Source organism: Perca flavescens, chromosome 13 (genome assembly GCF_004354835.1).
Source record: "Perca flavescens isolate YP-PL-M2 chromosome 13, PFLA_1.0, whole genome shotgun sequence".
NCBI lineage: Eukaryota > Metazoa > Chordata > Actinopteri > Perciformes > Percidae > Perca > Perca flavescens.
In genome coordinates, this window is record NC_041343.1 from 27,998,944 (window position 1) to 28,017,030 (window position 18,087).

Sequence of the window (18,087 nt, forward strand, 5' to 3'; positions counted from 1 at the left end):
TCAATGCATCGCGATGCGGACCTGGACAATTCTGCATCGATGCAGTGACAGACATTGATTATTGCCTACTGATACTTGTTGATTTTCCGGTCGCTGCTTTTTTAGTTTTTGCCTTCTGTCTGTTGTATTCAGACTCCGCTACATTCAGGGAGTGGCTTTCTTAAGAGCAGATACAATAAAAAGGGGAGTTCATATATCTGACTGCTTGAGTTTGTTGCTGAAAACCACGTGTAGCAATCTATACTACGTAATATTTAAGGGGGTGACACACCATGACACATCGTCATATCGAATCGATTCAAACCGCTGACAGGATAATCGACTTGTGACTTCAGGAGATAGGTCTAGCAATGTAAGGCTAGCTACGAACTAATTCATTACAAACATTGTTTTGGTGCAGCTTTATCACGTTCTGGTTTTCACATTATCAGCGGAAAACTTCCAGGTTAGTTTGACACTGCATTTTTTGTATTAGTAAAGAATTGGATTTCACATCTGATGTTATTATGAGATACATTAACGCACATCTTTACCATCTCCCTACATGCACATATTCTTTGTATTTTATACTTTCGCACACTTTTGCGTCGAAAGGAGCCAGTTGAGGTGGTTTGGGCATCTGGTAAGGATGCCCCCTGGGCGCCTCCCTAGGGAGGTGTTCCAGGCACGTCCAGCTGGGAGGAGGCCTCGGGGAAGACCCAGGACTAGGTGGAGGGATTATATCTCCAACCTGGCCTGGGAACGCCGATCCCCAGTCGGAGCTGGTTAATGTTGCTCGGGAAAGGGAAGTTTGGGGTCCCCTGCTGGAGCTGCTCCCCCCGCGACCAGACACCGGATAAGCGGACGAAGATGGATGGATGGATGGATGGATGGACTTTCGCACATCCTCCGGTCAATATCTACTATCTGCTTTAAAACAGATACTTTTGCGTATTTATATTTCTTATTTTTCTATTCTAAGTCTTTCTATTTTTTATTATGTCTCTTGAAACAAATTCCTTGTAAGTGCAAATCTACTTGGCAATAAAACGGTTTCTGATTCTGAATTATAGAATACAATATATCAGAGTTAAAGAAATACACTCAAACAATGAGATGTCATTAATTCATCCATTTATATTACTGATGACTTTGATACTCAACTGCATTTAATCCAGTTGTTTCAGTGCAGGGGATAGTGTTAGTTTGCAGCCTTGACATGTCTTTATTCTAGCATTTCAGCTGTAGAAGAAGCCCCACAGGGCAGATTCCAGACCCTTAATTTGAGCTGCAGAGGTAGATCACATTACAGCTTTTATCAGACATGTCTTCAAAAGACACAGGCAGTGTCTGGCAGCCACTAAATTGCCCCAAAAGTCAACTCTGAACCGCAGCTCTTTTATAAATTATGCCTGCGACTTGGACATCACCCTTAAGTGTCTGATTCTTATCTGCAAACAAAGCCTGTCATCACGTCCCACGTCAAGCTCTGTGACATTTCTCAACAAAGCCCACAACAAATCACCTTAAAAACTCTGTTAACATCTATCTCCTGTTCTTCCATCTGCCTACTGTGGAATCTCTATTAAAAGACTCTGTTAGAAAAAGACACATTTGTTTGATCTTTAACCAATTCAAATTCAGCTCATCTCACTAAAGACTGCCAGGCATTTGTCTAAAATTCAATTCAACACATCGACCCCATGCCTTCTGCTAGCTGGAGTGTGACAAAATGCATACAGACTCAAAAAATACAAAGTTCTCATTCTTATTTAAAGGATAAATCTCAATAAATGTATGTTTGGCCCACACCCCAGTCAACCCATCACAAGTTTGAATACTGAGCACAGTAATAACTTGGGCTGGGTATCAAGAAAATTGTGATTTTTATTTTATTTTTTATTTTCTAACCGAAATATAGTCTAACGAACAGAATGTAATTTTCAGATAAATCAATTTTACCAAGATTTGAAGTCCTACTTGTATTACAATGATACATAGAAACAGACAGACTGGAGATATTCTAGACAAATTCCAATGTCCGATCAACAGTTGCTGCTAGTTTTCCTTCACCAGCGTATTTTCTGCCTCTCTTGGTTCTCCTGAGGGACACTTAAAGACATGAGCCCTCTGGGGAATCTGCAAAACAAATGCCCCGCAACCACAATCTGAACAACAGTAAAAGACAAAAATAATTAGGCCTGCACTATGAATCAGCTGAGGGGGAGAATCCCACACAGAGCATGAAATGAGAGTAAAATCTGGCCCGCTACCATTGCAATGATGGTTAAGCCTCAGGGGTTGGGATAACATTTACAGACACAAAACTCTGTAATCCTTCTCTGAGCATGATATCATACACAGACATCCAGTCCACTCCCTTCATTCAAAGTTTATTTTAAAAAGCACATAATGATGAGGGTTTTAACTAAAGGTTCATGCTACAAAATGACTAAGAAAACCTGACAATGTGAAAGGTTTCAGCCATAACCAGCCAGATTGAGGACATTCGATTCAAACCTAAAGCTGGTTGTATAGTTGATAATAATGAACAGACTAATCAGAAAAAAACACTGCCAGATGCACGCCATATCCATGCCATTGCACAGCCCATTAGCACAAGAGGCAAACACCATGAAAGCTGCTCTGGTTAGCCCCGAGGTCGTCATGAATATTCATATGCACATGTACACGCTCAACACGGAGATATTTTTATGCCGCCAAAGTCGGGCTGGATCTAAACAGACTTCATTATAATGTGACAACAGATGTGAATGCAAGCTGATGTGACAGAAAACTGACTGGCGCAGTGCCAGACATCATGAGATATTGTCTAACAATGTGATGTGATGGTAAATGCATTCCACAAAATATAAGGTTTATTTTTAGTAGCCATGCCAGCAGTGCGGCTCTAAGGATGACAATTTCGGTAATTTATTGGATGGATTGCGATGAAATTTGGTGCAGATATTCATGGTCCCCAGATGATGTTTCTGATTTTCTTTTCATTGGATTTGTGGACGATAAGAAAAGCACAGTATGTTGTGTTTTATCCTTTAATGGTGGCTAATGATTTACAATAATATAACATATCCCTAATATCCTCATGTATGTTGGTTGATCATGTTAGACAAATTAAATAGCAAACTAATCATGTTTGAAGCTTCTGAATTAGTCTATTATTAGCCTACCCACACATTTCTTTGGCTCTGACATCAAACACTAGGATTGTGTCTCAGGTGTGTTTGGTTATAAACAATGTGAACTCTGAAAAAGTCATTTTTGGTGGCTGTCATATTTAAGTAACTTTCACCAACAGGCGTAACCTCTGTGCTCTTTGCTCCTTAAATGTCAGGAAAATTACAGACATTACCTGCAGTATTTACTATTTTGTTATCTTCGTCAAGTGTACTCATGATATCACTTCGTAACCTAATCCTGCCGATGAGCTGGATGCCACACTAAAATGTATTTTTGTGACCGTCTGACACATTGGCTTGGCAGTTTGACAGAAACCTTAAAAGCAAAAGAAACCAGAGGACTTGGCATTCCTCAGGACAATGACGTGGTTTTAGGGGAAGCCCTGAGCAAATACTGAAGACGACAAGTGGTGGCATCTGCATTGTTACAGGAAGAAACATATCTCATATCCATTACAAGAGAACATACTTAAAAGATACTAATGAAACCTCTAACCAATGACATAGTGCTGTGGTCACATTTCACACACGCCTAAACGCCTCAGGATTTAAAGGGGAATCAGGACTTTCCTCCCACCAGGGAGTAAAGAGAGTTCATTATGGACCCATCTACAGCAAGTTATAACTCAACAGCCTCCCTGATTAATGGGTAACTTTACTCTGAAGACGCTGTCCTCCAGGCAGAGTTCTTCTGGTAATGATGTTTTGTTGAAACATTTAACATAAATTAGGGCTGAAACGATTCCTCAAGTAATCGGATTACTAAAAATCCAATTATTTGCATGGAAGCTTGGTTGTATCCATATAGCTATATACAGCCCACTGTGTTCTCGCACAGAGGATTATTACTTCACACAACACTTACGGGTTGTGTAGAAGACGGTGCAGAACGGAGGAAGAGCGAGAAAATAGCAAGGGGCGAAGAGAAGAGACAGGCTAGAGAAAAACGACAGAAAGTGTTCAAACTTTAGGATCATTTCACGCTGAAACAAAAACTTTGAACAGTGTGTCTATTATAAAACCGAACCAGCTTACAACAGTAGCACAACGTCAATGCTTCAGCGTCTCAGGAGAAAGCATCCAGTGTAATGGTATCCAGCCAGTCCAAAGTTTGAAAATTATTTTAATTGCTGGTTAATCCAGCTCCATTTGAACCATGCTTGTCAAAATTCGAGAGAAACATTTGACGATTTTAGTTTATCATAGATAAAGGAGTATAAGTAACAAGAAATTGCTGTAAAAAATAAATAAATAAAAGATATGTAGATATATGTGGGCCACAAACAAAGAAATAGTTAGACATTTTGGGAAAGCGTCTGTATGGAAAATATGAAGCTTCATTAAACAAAACGAGATTTAAGTAATAGGTAATTAATGAGCTTTGGCGGGGCTGGCAGGCGGATTCTGTTACCTTTGGATAGAGCCAGGCTAGCCGTCTCCCCTGTTTCCAGTTTTTAAACTTAGCCAAGCGGCTGCTGGCGGTGGCTTCATATTTTCCGTACAGACATGACGATGGTATCGATCTTCTCATTTAACTTTTAGTAAGAAAGAGAATAAGCATAATTCCATGGTAACGTGCTATTCCTTTAACATCCAAATAAGGAGATTGTCATCAAAAACACATCATGTTTTCTTTGCCTCCAAAATCCAGTATGGTGATCTGGGTTGCATCAGCTTTTATAAATGCCATGTAGAAGAAAAATCACCTTTAGATCCAAAAATGAAGTGTTCTGAAATCAAACTGGTTTTGTTTGGCATCAGGATCTCGTCTTTGCTGGTTTGGACACGTTGGAAGTACAGTCTTCCAGTTTCTAAGAAAAAAAAAAAGTCTTTCCCTGTGGGTGGTATGGTATGTGGTGCCAGCTGTATGTGCCAAAGCTTGATCAACTGACAGAAAGCTGACATGATACAAAGATTTGGATAAATGCTCACAAAGATCATAGCGGTTTAAAATTAAACAGACCAAGGATGGTGAGCGCTATCGCTCCAGCAGCACATCACATGTATTAAGTTAATCCACTCTTTGTTTACATACTACTCTTTCCTGTGTGCTCCTGCTCTTTCAATCAGAACTGTTGACAACAACAAGAGCAAAGTAAATATTCCCAGGCAGGCTCTGTCCACTGCACTCAAAATGAAAAAAAAGGGGGCATGAGAGAGGTGTGTGAGGAGACACAGGATGGGGGGAACACGGCTCAGAAAAAGGCGGGAAGGAGGCGAAGACCATTGTGGTGTACAATTTCTCTGTAACGTGAGCCCCAGCTTGTTGCCCCCACAGCAGAATGTGCCCTGTCCGATGGATTGGGCGTCAGGTGTGTGCAGCTGCTGGTTAAGCTCTGTTTGCAGACCAAAGAGGGAGAGAAGTGGGAAAAGGAGGAAGGAAAGGCTTCTCAATGAAGGCGATACTGGAGGTTTTTTGTCTCTCCCTCTGGCACTGATGGGACTGATGCCAAGACTTGGATTTTGGCCCAAGAAAGTGCCATGTGTCCCACAGATGGGCCTTCTAAATATGAAGGGACGTCATGTACAGATGGCCATTTTCGCCTTTGCAGATTTTAGAGACAAATGACCAAATCTGCTCAAGACTGAAATATTACTAATGAATGTCTTATTTTAAAACAACAAAAACAGAACGTCTTATTTCATATACACGAACAGATCCCTAAATATATGCATGGTTTCACATATGCGTGCATTTAACTGTGGTATATTTAGCCTAAATAATGGGTGATAAGAGATGTTCACTTGGTGCTATTGCTACTAAGGAGTAGGGCTGGGTATTGCCACTGATTTCCCGAATCCATTTGATTTCAATTTAATGTTGATTTGGGATATTTCAGTTGCAAAACCAATTTTGCTTGGATATGAAATCATTTTATCTTTAGAGCATTATTTAACCCATTATTTAATAGTTGGTACCAATGTATTCCTTAGGTCTTCTAGTGTTATATGATATAGCCCAAACTAAATATAAAACACTTATCTTATAAATGAGCACTTACCAGATTGCTTCTTTGTTTAGATTTTTTTTTAAGATTATTTTTTGGGGCATTTTTCGGCCTTTATTTTCACAGATGAAGACATGAAAGGGGAGAGAGAGGGGGAATGACACGCAACAAAGGACTGCAGGTCGGAGTCTATGCCTCTATATATGGGCGCCTGCTCTAACACTGAGCTAAACCGGCCACCTTTGTTTACATTTTTACTGAGTAAGTAAGATCTGAAAAAGGGTTTACTGAATAAATAAAACTGGGTTATGGAACATAACATCTAGGCAAATCCCATACATCGGTACTGATACATGTGAACCGTGGAAGAGATTCTCAATCAACATAGAGGAAACACTTCCAGTGTTTCCTCTATGTTGATTTGACCGCTGCGGCCCCCCATGGCAACATTTCTGCCCCCCCACGGTATCAGAAATAGTGCTGCATTGTTAGAGTGCATTTGGAGAACGTTTGTATTGTAGGTGCATTATTTACATGCTGAAGTAGTTACACTGCATTAAGATAATGTAATTAATAGTGAGTTTATGGTTATTTGCTACAGAATGCTTAGCCTATATGTCAAGATAAAAGTTGGCCTATATAGTAACTAAAAAAATACAGTTCTGAATGTATGCCTCATTGTGTGTGTGAATAGCGGTGAATAAATATATTTGTTTGTGTTGCAGCAAAGTGTTAGTTCCGTTTCATGGGGGAGGGGGGTGTTCAGACCTGCCCCCACTGCTAAAAAAATCCTAAAGGAAACACTGACTTCCCTATCACTATGAAGTTTAAGAGACAATTTAAAAAGGTACTGTAAGTAGGATTGGGAAGATCCAGACTTAGTGTGTATGACCTGTGATTGACACGCAGTTAGACACCCCCGCTGTCCCTGATTGGTGCATCTGAACAGGGAGCGGTGGATTTTTGCAAATCACACTACAGGCTGTAGGTGGTGCCAGTGGAGACGGATTTTTGTCTTTATTACCAACTTCATGTAGTTCTACTGGAACATAGGGTCAGTTTTAGCAAATATGACAGAAAGTTAGTTTTATAAGGCTTACCTACTGCACCTTTAACCCACCAGGACAGACTGGTTGTCTACTTTACAAGCTGCAAAGTGTTCCTTTAAGTATAGACAGACCAACCAGGGCAAAAACATACTTCTACATTCATCATCTGTTTTTACAATATTGTATACGAATAATCAATGCAGTGCAAACAGTGCAGCCAAATCCAATATTTGGGATTCAAAGAGGCTTTAAAGAAACAATCCTCTCAGCACTCTCCCAGCATGGCGAGAAAAAACTGATGTGAAGCCCTGCAGCATTTTCAACACTTTATAAAAATAAATACAAAAAAAAAGTGTTGTGCTGGAGACATTATTCATGTAAAAAAAAAATAAGATGAAAGGCTAGAGCTCTAGCACAACTCCATGACGAGTGTTCTTCACCACCTGAATGCACATGGATGTTCCTCCTGCTCATGAGTAATTTCCTACCTTCCTCTTCTCGATTGAGATTTCCTTAAAACCCTCCAGAAATTCTGTCCCAGAAGGCCAGGGATCCAACTACAGAGGCAGCTGTTTGATATAAAATCCCTCTGAAACATCAACCATCCACTCAGTGCAAAGACACACTACACATGCAAGACAAGGCCCTTGAAAACCCTTCAATTTAGGCTTAAGGGAGGATGTCAGCTCTGCTCCTGCCAGCTAAAACAGCTACAGCTTTGATTTTCTACAACATGTCTTGTAGAATGTGGATCGGGACGCATTTTTCTGTCCGAGCCCGGCCCACGTCCGACAGAGCAGTAACCAAACCTGACCCGACGCATTAAGATATTTATGTCCGAGCACGACACAGTTAAAATCTAATTTTTTTTCTTCATACTAATGACACATGTACGTTTGTTTGTGTGGAAAGCCCGCTTTTATTAAGCAACTGTAGGAAGGCATTTGAAAATGTCAACAGATGAGTGCATCAGCGCACACGCTGATGTGACAGAGCCCGACCCGAACCCCATTTCTAAATAACTGTCCGAACCCGGCCTGGCCCGTCGGGTACTGTCGGGCTCGGGTCGGTTATCCATCCTCTTATGTCATGGATCGTCAGAGCAATCACAGGCTTTAAAACCAAAGACTGATACAACAAACACAAAACTAGGATTTTAGGAAATAGGTAGTTTTTGCCAGCTTCAGTCATTTTGCAGCAGCTCAGCAGACAGGTTGAGCAGATGTAAGAACATAAGCTTCCACTTTCTCAGAAACCAATGTCAGCTTTGAATCCTGTCGCTGTTTTATAACAAAATCAAGTCTGCTGTGTTCAATCTAGCCTGTCTCCTAAAAATCACAATATGCAACTATTAGCTTTTGTACATTTGTTGCTCGATTTACATTATTTTTAATCAACAGAACAGAGAAGCAATTTTTGTGCAATATCCGCTAGGCAACTAAAGCATGAGGAATGTTTCAGAGTTGTGTTTGCCAAATCAAAGCCCTTGGTTATGGTTAGAGGAAGATGGTTAAGTCTTCAACAAGCAAACACTGACTTGCAGCCCAAGACTTGAAGCATCAACTTTTCAGTATTTAACAAAAACACCATCTTTCCTTTTTCTTTTAACAGTCTAAAGCTAAGAAAACGTGGGACAAAAGGATGCACACCCTGGTCTCTAACTTGAAGTCTGGTGCTTCCTTACCATGTAGACAAAAGCTCAAGCTTGAATAATCAGTAAAAGTAATGAAAAGAGTTAATTTCAATAGGATGTGCGGTGTTTGATTATTCACCGTGCCGCTGACATACATGTTCGTTGAATTAGCTTACATATGCTTAATGCTACAGCACGGCACCATTATAATGCCACAGGGATCAAACAGAGCACTCTCTTTAATGAAAACAATGAGCCAATACATTAGATTATATGGCTGTCATGCCTGGCTATCACTCAGGCAAATGCACTAATCCCACACGAACAACTGCAGCCAACAGCTGCACACTTCCTGCTACATCCAAACAAGCCCTGCAGCAGAGTGAAGGCATTCTCAGGCATTCAGCCACAGAGACGGACGCAGGAGAGGTCAGGGAGACAAGCCATTATTTACACGAGGAGATTGACTCACTGGGATACCTTACAACTTATTTTTGGATACTTCACGACTAAAAATGCATTTTTCTTATCTGGCTAATAATGAATGATATAATTAGGTCTCAACATTCACAGCCAAACAAGAACCTTTCTTAAATATAATGTATATAAATATAATATACTGTATAATATTATAATCTTAATGAGTAAACAAGACTAAGAATTGGACCAAACATTTATAGCTTGACCATTTTAAATGTTAATATGGTTTACAGCACAGTTACAATATCTTGACGTAGTTTCTTCTTCATGCAGTCTGACCTTGGTCAAAAACAATTTGAATATTTCAATTATCAGATTGGCAGTTTGAGTCATTTAATTAAATAAAATGTTCCATTCTCAATTTAATTCTCTTAAGTCGATATAAATCACAATGAATAATGAACTGAATTGCTTCCCAAAACATTTGTTTAAGAGCGCTGTAGAAACTGAAATATGACGTTTATTATGTTTATTCATGGTTTATTAATCTAACCCGCATCAAATACTCAAATGTAAAAACAAATACTGTTTCAGAGACCGAGCTTACATTTTCAAATTGCATGTTTTATTTGACCAACCGTGCAAAGATATTCAACTGATCAGTGTTGTGCCTGAACACGTTCATTGAACGATAGTTCATAAACTCTTTCATATTTTGGGCGAACATGAACTGGACGTACTGTATTACTGTCTGATGAACATAACTGTGAACCCGTTCACTCTGTGAATGGCACGCTCTCTCGGTTTAACTTTGTCCAATAGGGTTCCAGATTTCTATAGAGTCTTCCAGGCCAAAACACGGCTAAAACACACCATAAACAGGCCTTCATATGTAGCGGAAAAACACCAGCCACCAGTGTCGCACTGCCGCATGCGTCATCAAAAAACGAGTTTTATGACAAGGTCGGTGAGGATGGGAAAAATCTGACATTTCTGTACAAACTTTGCCCGCCGGCTTTCAAAAAGAAAATCCGCACTTCAGTCCCATCCACAGCAAACCTGAAACGGCACGTTGAAATGATTGGATATGAAGATGAAATCTGATGCATAGTTTCAGTGTTAAAACTGATAAAATAATTGCTGTCTGTGGTTCTATATGGGCTGTGGCAATAATTTTTAAAAATAACAGCTCGCAACAACATATGGAAAAAGAGAACTATGAACTAGTTCATTTTTCGAACGGTGAACTTAGTTCAAAATTTTGAAGTATGAACTATGAACTGAACTAGTTCATTTTAAAATTTGTTAACTGAACTTTGAACTAGTTCATGTACAAAGTGAACTTTCCCAACACTGCAACTGATGACATATGATGATGAAATCAGAAAAGCAGGAAATTATCACATTTGAGAGGCTGAAACAAGTCGAGTTGGGTATCGAACTCTGTACTTTCAAGGGTACCGACCAAATTACGTTGGTACTACGGAGTACCAATTCACGTGAAATCAAACGGTGCCAAAATTCAGTACCCGGTTGAGAGAGTAACTTAAAGTATAAAAGGGAAAGAGCGAGGTTATGTCATCCCTGCAGCTGAAGTCACAATTCAGGCACCGGCGAGCCAAAAGCTGTTGCAAGTGTGGTTACACAATTTTCAAAAGTTGACAAAGACAACACACGCTGCAATATTTGTAATGTGAAATGCAAAGCTGGCCAGTTTCCTGAGGAAACATTTGGTCGAACACAAAATATATGTAAAAGCTGAAGAGTGTACCGTGTTTTATAGCCTGCGATCTAAGCCCGCCTGCAGCCAGCGCTTCAGAAGTTGAACCCTCGGGACGACAACACTCTAAGTGAGGCATTGACAACTTCATTGACATCTTCAGGTTATTAATTAGCTAGGTGGATAAGTTGTTGTTGGAGAAAACTGGGCTTTTTTTTCACTGTCTTAGTTGACGTTAGCTTAGCATTTTTACTAGCATAAGCCAAAACTCAGCCACTGGCTGCGTACAAAATTCATACCAACATGCCATTTAGGACACAAACAGTATGTGAGATTTTTTTGTATGTCTAAAACCGTCGTATTAAACCAATAGTACGTGAATTGCATACTCTGTACGTGGAAATATTACAGTATGACAGCACTTTACGAAGCGTAAAGTACCGGAAAATGATACCGTTGGGTACCGGTAACAAATTCCAGGTACAAAACCCAACCCTAGAAGCAATACATAGTTTGGCCATTTTGGTTGATGAATAACTTAAATGATTAATCCATTATCACAATTGTCGTAATTAAATTGCTGTCAATCATATACAACCTCCATGCTGCTAAATACCAACGTCACAGCACTTAAATTGTGTATTGATTCTATCAACAAGAAAAACTCCACAGCGAAGTACCACACACACACACACACACACACACACACACGACAAAAAATCACCTTAAAAATGACTATCAAGAAGAAGTGAGTTAAATTACCGGGATAAAGCGTGATTTATGGTTCTGCGGAGGCTCCACACAGAGCTTTCACCATAGCCTACGTAAGTGGCCTGAAGTTTATACTTGTGCGTTTGTGTGTGTCGAGCCGGCATGTGTGTGTGTGGGGAGAGCATGGTAGAGCGAGGGAGAAGTGAGAGAGTGACACTGGTGCACGTCACTTTACGGCATAGGTCTGTGTCTCCATGTACCTACGTTCGTAGCCACGGCATAGATTTTACGCAGAAGTATAAATCCTGCTTAACAGGGACCGCAATGCATAGACTGCATGTTTGAAAGGGCCTGAGGCTTCACTGAACAAAAGTGGTGAGCCAACCTCTAAAAAAAAAAGCTTGTGGTCATCCATCAAATAGCACTGCTGAAATGTCTCCACATGAGAGACTCTGTGATTTAGCTTACGAGTGATGCCAAAACTGTTTTAAATGGTGTCAGACCAAACACCATTAAAATGTCAACCTACCTCTATATCATCTCACAATCAGTGAGGTAGCTGGCTAAATTCATTGGACAAAAGGTACTTCAGTTGTTTTTTTTTTAAAGGTTCAGTAATTTCCTAATACAGCTGGGCACTGTGCTTTTTAGCAAACATTATTCAAACAGGAGGAAATAGTGTATTTGTTGGGGACTATTTTCAGCCTCGGATTAATCCACATTTGTTGCTCTAGTGAGTATTTGTCAGCAGGACGGTGTCTGTAGGACTGAGTCAAAATAAGTAAATAAAAGTACAGTGTGTGTGTTTATGGTAATGAAAATGTCACCCAGTGCAATAGTGTGGCTCATTGGTGTGTTTTTAACAGTTTTTTGGACTACAATGGAGCTCTATGGCACAGAGGAAGAAGATATATTGGGCTTAACACGGACAATACTTCTTAGTGGAATGCTGATTTGGGGTTTTTCCTGACAATAAGGAATGACACTGCACAATATCACCAAACTTTAAAAGTCAATTAGGCCATAAGCTGTTTTATTTAAAAGGACATGTCTCCACATTATGATGGGATGCATATCCCTCGTTTTCCCAAACTGACTTTAAGAATCCCTCACCTCCTTGAAATGCACCGATGGATAAAACCTTGGTTGGTTATATAAATGTCACAATGACATGAACTAAGCAGGCACGTCTACTTTCTGTTCTGTAAATGTCATGGTAAAAAGCTCTGCCACTGCCCTGATTTACTGCACAACCACACTGCCCGGACCACTTACCCATTTCTGTAACACAACATGTCCATCATACTGATGAACACTGGTCCGTGAGATCAATAAGGAGGTTGGTATACAATGCATCAGCTAAATGACATGTTAGGGTTTCTTGTCTTACTCAGGATGGGTTTATTTCCATGCAGGAGAGATGCTTTTAGCAACAAATTGTATTCGAGTAAGTGCCCTCCAAGGCACATTAGGGAGGAGGTCAGTTTTGACAAGGCTCTTTAGAAGGGACGGGGTCTATCACTAACCAACAACCTAATCCAAAAACAGACAGATTTACTCCGTCTCCAGAGGAGGTAGAGGGGAGATGAGGATTAAATAGCGGTAACCCAATTAAGACAAGGCTGATGGAGTAAAAAAAAACAGGGATTTAAGAGAAAAAGAGGTTTATGGTTAGGACAGAGTGAGTGTTGTCCTGTTGTGAGATGTGAGACGAAGAAAGGTTTACATTTGGTCTGCAGGTAATCCATCAGTGAACATGATGTCTGCCTTCAAGAGAAGCGGTGGGGAAGACACAGATTCACACAAGAATTCTTATCTTTTATTATTCTCAATCGATTCAAAGAATTCAAAAATGTATTTTGGTACGTCCAATGAATTCACGGTCAATTGAGTAATCTGTTATTTGACTAGGCTAATTGTTTCAGCTCCAATCAGTTGTTAGTATTACCTGGCTAGCCTCAACCCTTAACCTTATGTTCCCTTCCCTGATGATAACTTTTAATTAATTAATTCCTTCTGCCGTGTCCATCCTGAATTAAGGAAAACTAAAATAATTCTCCTTCCCACTCACGCATTCACCACCCTGCCAGGGCGACGTTGAGGAGAATGATCAGAACTGAGATTTTACTAGTATTATTTATTCATGCTTTTTTTGTGTGTGTTTTATGTTACCAGAGTGCCAAAGACAAATTTCCAGTGTATGTAAATTCAGTGGACAATAAAGTTTTATCTATCTATCTATCTATCTATCTATCTATCTATCTATCTATCTATCTATCTATCTACATTAAGAGTCTAAACAATATGTCGATGCAATGTTCCAGCTCTTAAACTGTGAGAATTTGCTGCGTTACATTATTCGAAACTCAATATTTTGGGATTTTGGGACTCTGGAGTCTCTTTCACACATTGTGGATTGGTAATTTACCAGATAACCTTTCCGGCACCGCGAGTGATTTTCACCATTCATACATGCGCTACATTCAGGAAAATTTCAATCTTACGTTTTTTTCACACATGCTGGAGCAGATGTTGCAAGATACAGTCCAGCAGATGGCGGTAATGCAACACTTATGGATGGCAACCGCCAAAAAACTTTACAAATTAAAAAACGTCTGCACTGGCAGGAAAATGGCGAGCGGGGAGCGTTTTTTGTCCGGTGCCAATGTTCTTGTAATTAGAGATGTTCCGATACCGATACCAGTATCGGTATCGGCTCCGATACTGCCTAAAACGCTGGTATCGGTAAGTACTGGAGTTTATGCACTGATCCGATACCACGTAATAAAGCACTAAAGAAAATCTACGTTAAAGTAGTTTATTTATGTTCTTTTTCCGTTATAACTGACTGTCAAACTGGAGAATAAAAGAAAGTTCTGTGGCGTTCATTGTTTGTGTTTGTTCATGTTTCACAAAGAGTTTAACCTGAACCAGACAGACAACAGAGATAGAAATCATATCACATCCATACAGGGATAGTAGTATACAGCTGTTAAAACATAATGAAATATATGACACTCTGGTATCGGATCGGTACTCGGTATCGGCCGATACGCAAGTTCAGGTATCGGAATCGGTATCGGGAAGCAAAAAAGTGGCATCGGGCCATCTCTACTTGTAATGTATTAAATATTCAACAAGGCTGAGAGACAAGCTTTTTTGTGATCTACTTGAATCATAAAAACTTATTTGATACTGAAGCTAGTCCTTAAAAAAACAACCGTTTTCTTGCCAAACCGGTATTTTGAGAGAAATGCAGCAGCAGCATCATACAACTGAAACTTGATTATTTTGCTCAATCCATCCCAAAAAGGTTGTCATTTTAAAAGTTTAACCTCCTCAAGAGTAAGTTTAAAGTTAATACTGGATTACAGTTTAAATTTGAGGCTAAAGAATTCAATTTAATTCAATCTAAATTTAAAGTATAAACTAAACTGACATTAAAAGATTTTTAAAATATTATTTGAACTGATAGTATTAAAAACGGTCAAAATCCTTATTGTAGGTTGATGTTTAAACTGTTCATTAACATCCCTAAGAGGGTTGTCCCTGCTGCAATGATAGTGCTTTCATTCACAACACAGTTTTCCTTGAAATGTTACTCGGTCTTGAGGTGGGAAATTGGCGGTACAGATTTCCCTGAATATCGATCCCTTCTCCCATTCACACCATCCATGCAGGAAATGTTCCTGAACATTTCAGGCACAGACTGCGTGTGTGAAAGAGGACGTGACCTTGGAATCTTGGAAAATATGGACATTTTGCACTATTGTAACCAATAATAGAGAAGGTAATCTTCAAATGAGTTAAGAAATTAATCTATACGCACAACTCCTGACCCTTAAAGTGCTCATATTATGCTTTTTGGCTTTTTCCCCATTTCCTTTATTGTGTTATACATCTTTTTTGTGCACGTTATACATTTACAAAGTGAAAAAGCCCAAAGTCTATTGTAGTCCAGCCTTTACTTCCGTGGCAAACGTGCGTCACTTTGTAACACAAGTTATAATGCTCGCCTAGCTGCTAGCGTGGCACGCCCTCATACTCTGCTTCTGACTGGCTAGTAGTCCTTACCTAGCTACTGCGCATGTGCAACTCCCAACAAAGATGAAACAGAAGTAAGATGCCTCACTCGCTATCTAAAACAGAGACCTCAACAATACTTTCTTTTTTTTAATCAAACCATGTAAACCTATTCTGATATAACCTCTAGATACAGTTATGAACCTGAAAATGAGCATAACAGGAGCGCTTTAAAACTCCTTAAGGAAAACAATATCCACAATCTAAAAGTAAACTGACAGACTGGTTGTCAGTATCCCACTGCCCTGTGTCTAAAACCAGCCTCTTCCATCACACATTGCTACTATTGTCTAGTTTTAGCCGATGAATAACATCAAAAGAGACAAAAAGCATGTCCTGCTTTGAGAACTTAGTTCGGTCCTGCGGTCTGAGGTTCCTTAGAGGTTTACAGCAGTCTTGTTAAACCTTTAATAACTTACCCAGACTCTGTCTATGACAACAAGCTTTTAAAATAAACACAGTCGTCGCATGCCAATGTACACTCAAACGTACGTAGCTTGTGTTGGTGGGTTAATTGGTCCGTTAATTACGCAGTAATTAATTGCACCTTTAAATATTTTACGACTCCGAGACGTTCAACAGAAAACGGACCAAAAATAAGGGCTGAGATGCGGGAATGGAGTGTCAAATTAGTGGAAACCCACACACATTCAACATGCGCCTCTTTCACTATATGCAAATTAGCCTTCAAATTCACTGCCGAAGCGGAGACTAACTAATAAGCTAACACAATTAACCAAAAGAAACGCTGAATTCTGAAATAAAACCGTGCTCCGGTAAGTTAACAAAACATATTGTGGAAATGTCAGAAACATTTCAGTAGGAGCATCCAAGAAAAGCCACACGTTGTATTCTCATTCAAACTCAACGGCGGTCCTCCTTCACTTACAACTTTCTGCTTTTAAAAAAAAAAATAAAGAAAAAAAAACAATGGCGTATTTAGCCTAATTGTAGTTTTAACTCACCGCTCCAGTTGAGGAGGCATATGTGAAGAAAGAGCGGTAGAAGTGTTCGGTGCATGCGAGCCATGTTCTTGGAAAAGCTGCTCGTCGTATCCACTCCGAAATAATGTGAAGTGGTGTGTAGCCGAGAAGTTGAAGCCAACAGCCCGGAGACTGAGGAGAGGCGGAGAAGGAGGGGGCGGGGGGGGCTCAATTAAAGTCTCAGTCTGGCGGGGTCCTCCTATTGTGGAGGCTTTATGTGTGTTTGGTTGAAGCAGCTTATCGGGGTTTACTTCTGCTGCAAACTCCTAATTCACACAGATGTTTTTCTTCCTTGGGTAGAAAGTCCTCAAGGTCAGGATACCAAGCCTTTACCTTATCACTCCTGCACACCTTTTAGCCGAAATCATGTGTTGGCTGAATTCAGTTCAACCGGGACACTATTTGCATTTCCATTGTGATCCATAGTGATAAATCCATTGACACATGGTCCTGAATTTAATTTTGAAGTACTGCACTACATTTTGGGAAATAGCCTAGATGTACGCTTATAATGCTTTCTGGATTAGACTGATATGTCATATCTACGGCCAGCAGGCGGTTAGCATAGCTTAGCAGTGGTGGAGGAAGTATTCTGATCATTTACTTAAAAGGTGCTATTTATGTAATTCACAACATTAATATAGCAGCAAACCACTATTTGCCATGTAAAGATATAGCATCTTTCACACTCCACAACTACATAGCATCCTTCACACGGGCCAGGGCACGCAAGTGATCAATACAATCATTTTTAAAAATCTAAATTTGTCAAAATATTGATTTATTTAGTAAGTAACCATGTAATAAGGGGGATAATGTAAAGCGAGCGGGTCATTATTGCGATGTTAAATTAAATTTGCAACTAGAAGAGCACTCAGGGAGTGCTGAACTTTGACAAGCCATGTCTTATCTCAATGTTTTTGCAGTGTGAATATTTTCCAATCGAGGTCTTTTTTTTCCTTCTTTTTTCTTAGATTAATCCAACACCCCATACATGCAGCACAAATGCACAATGCCACAATGTTAATAAACTGAAAAAAAAGTATTTGTTTATCAGCCCCATGATTTGGATCCCCTCCAAAATGTAAAAGGTTTTTTTCGTGGCCCATGCTACACCTTACCACCAAGTTTTGTGAAAAAACAGTTTTTGCATAACCCTGCTGACAGACAAACAAACGGAAAACCGTACCAGAAAAGTGGCGTACAGTTAGTGACACGCTTTGCATCACCCAGCTGTGGTTGATCCGCCAGAGAGGGTAGGCGGAGCTGATGCAACAGACTGGCTCTTTTTAACATCACTTGTGTGTGAGGCGGTGTGCCGTTTTTTTTTCCCCCATTCTCATTAGGGGCTGAGCCTCCCT

The 18,087-nt window shown here is 39.9% G+C and overlaps 1 protein-coding gene across 1 annotated transcript in view; it reads right to left on the bottom strand.

The window, feature by feature from the left end:
- mcama (melanoma cell adhesion molecule a) overlaps positions 1 to 17,088 on the bottom strand; it is a 53,998-nt gene extending 36,910 nt beyond the window's left edge. The window contains exon 1 of the mRNA XM_028595515.1: positions 16,709 to 17,088. Coding sequence (XP_028451316.1) covers positions 16,709 to 16,772 — 64 coding nt within the window. The 5' untranslated portion in view covers positions 16,773 to 17,088. The remainder of the gene's footprint in view (positions 1 to 16,708) is intronic.
- Between the last annotated feature and the right edge of the window lie 999 nt (positions 17,089 to 18,087).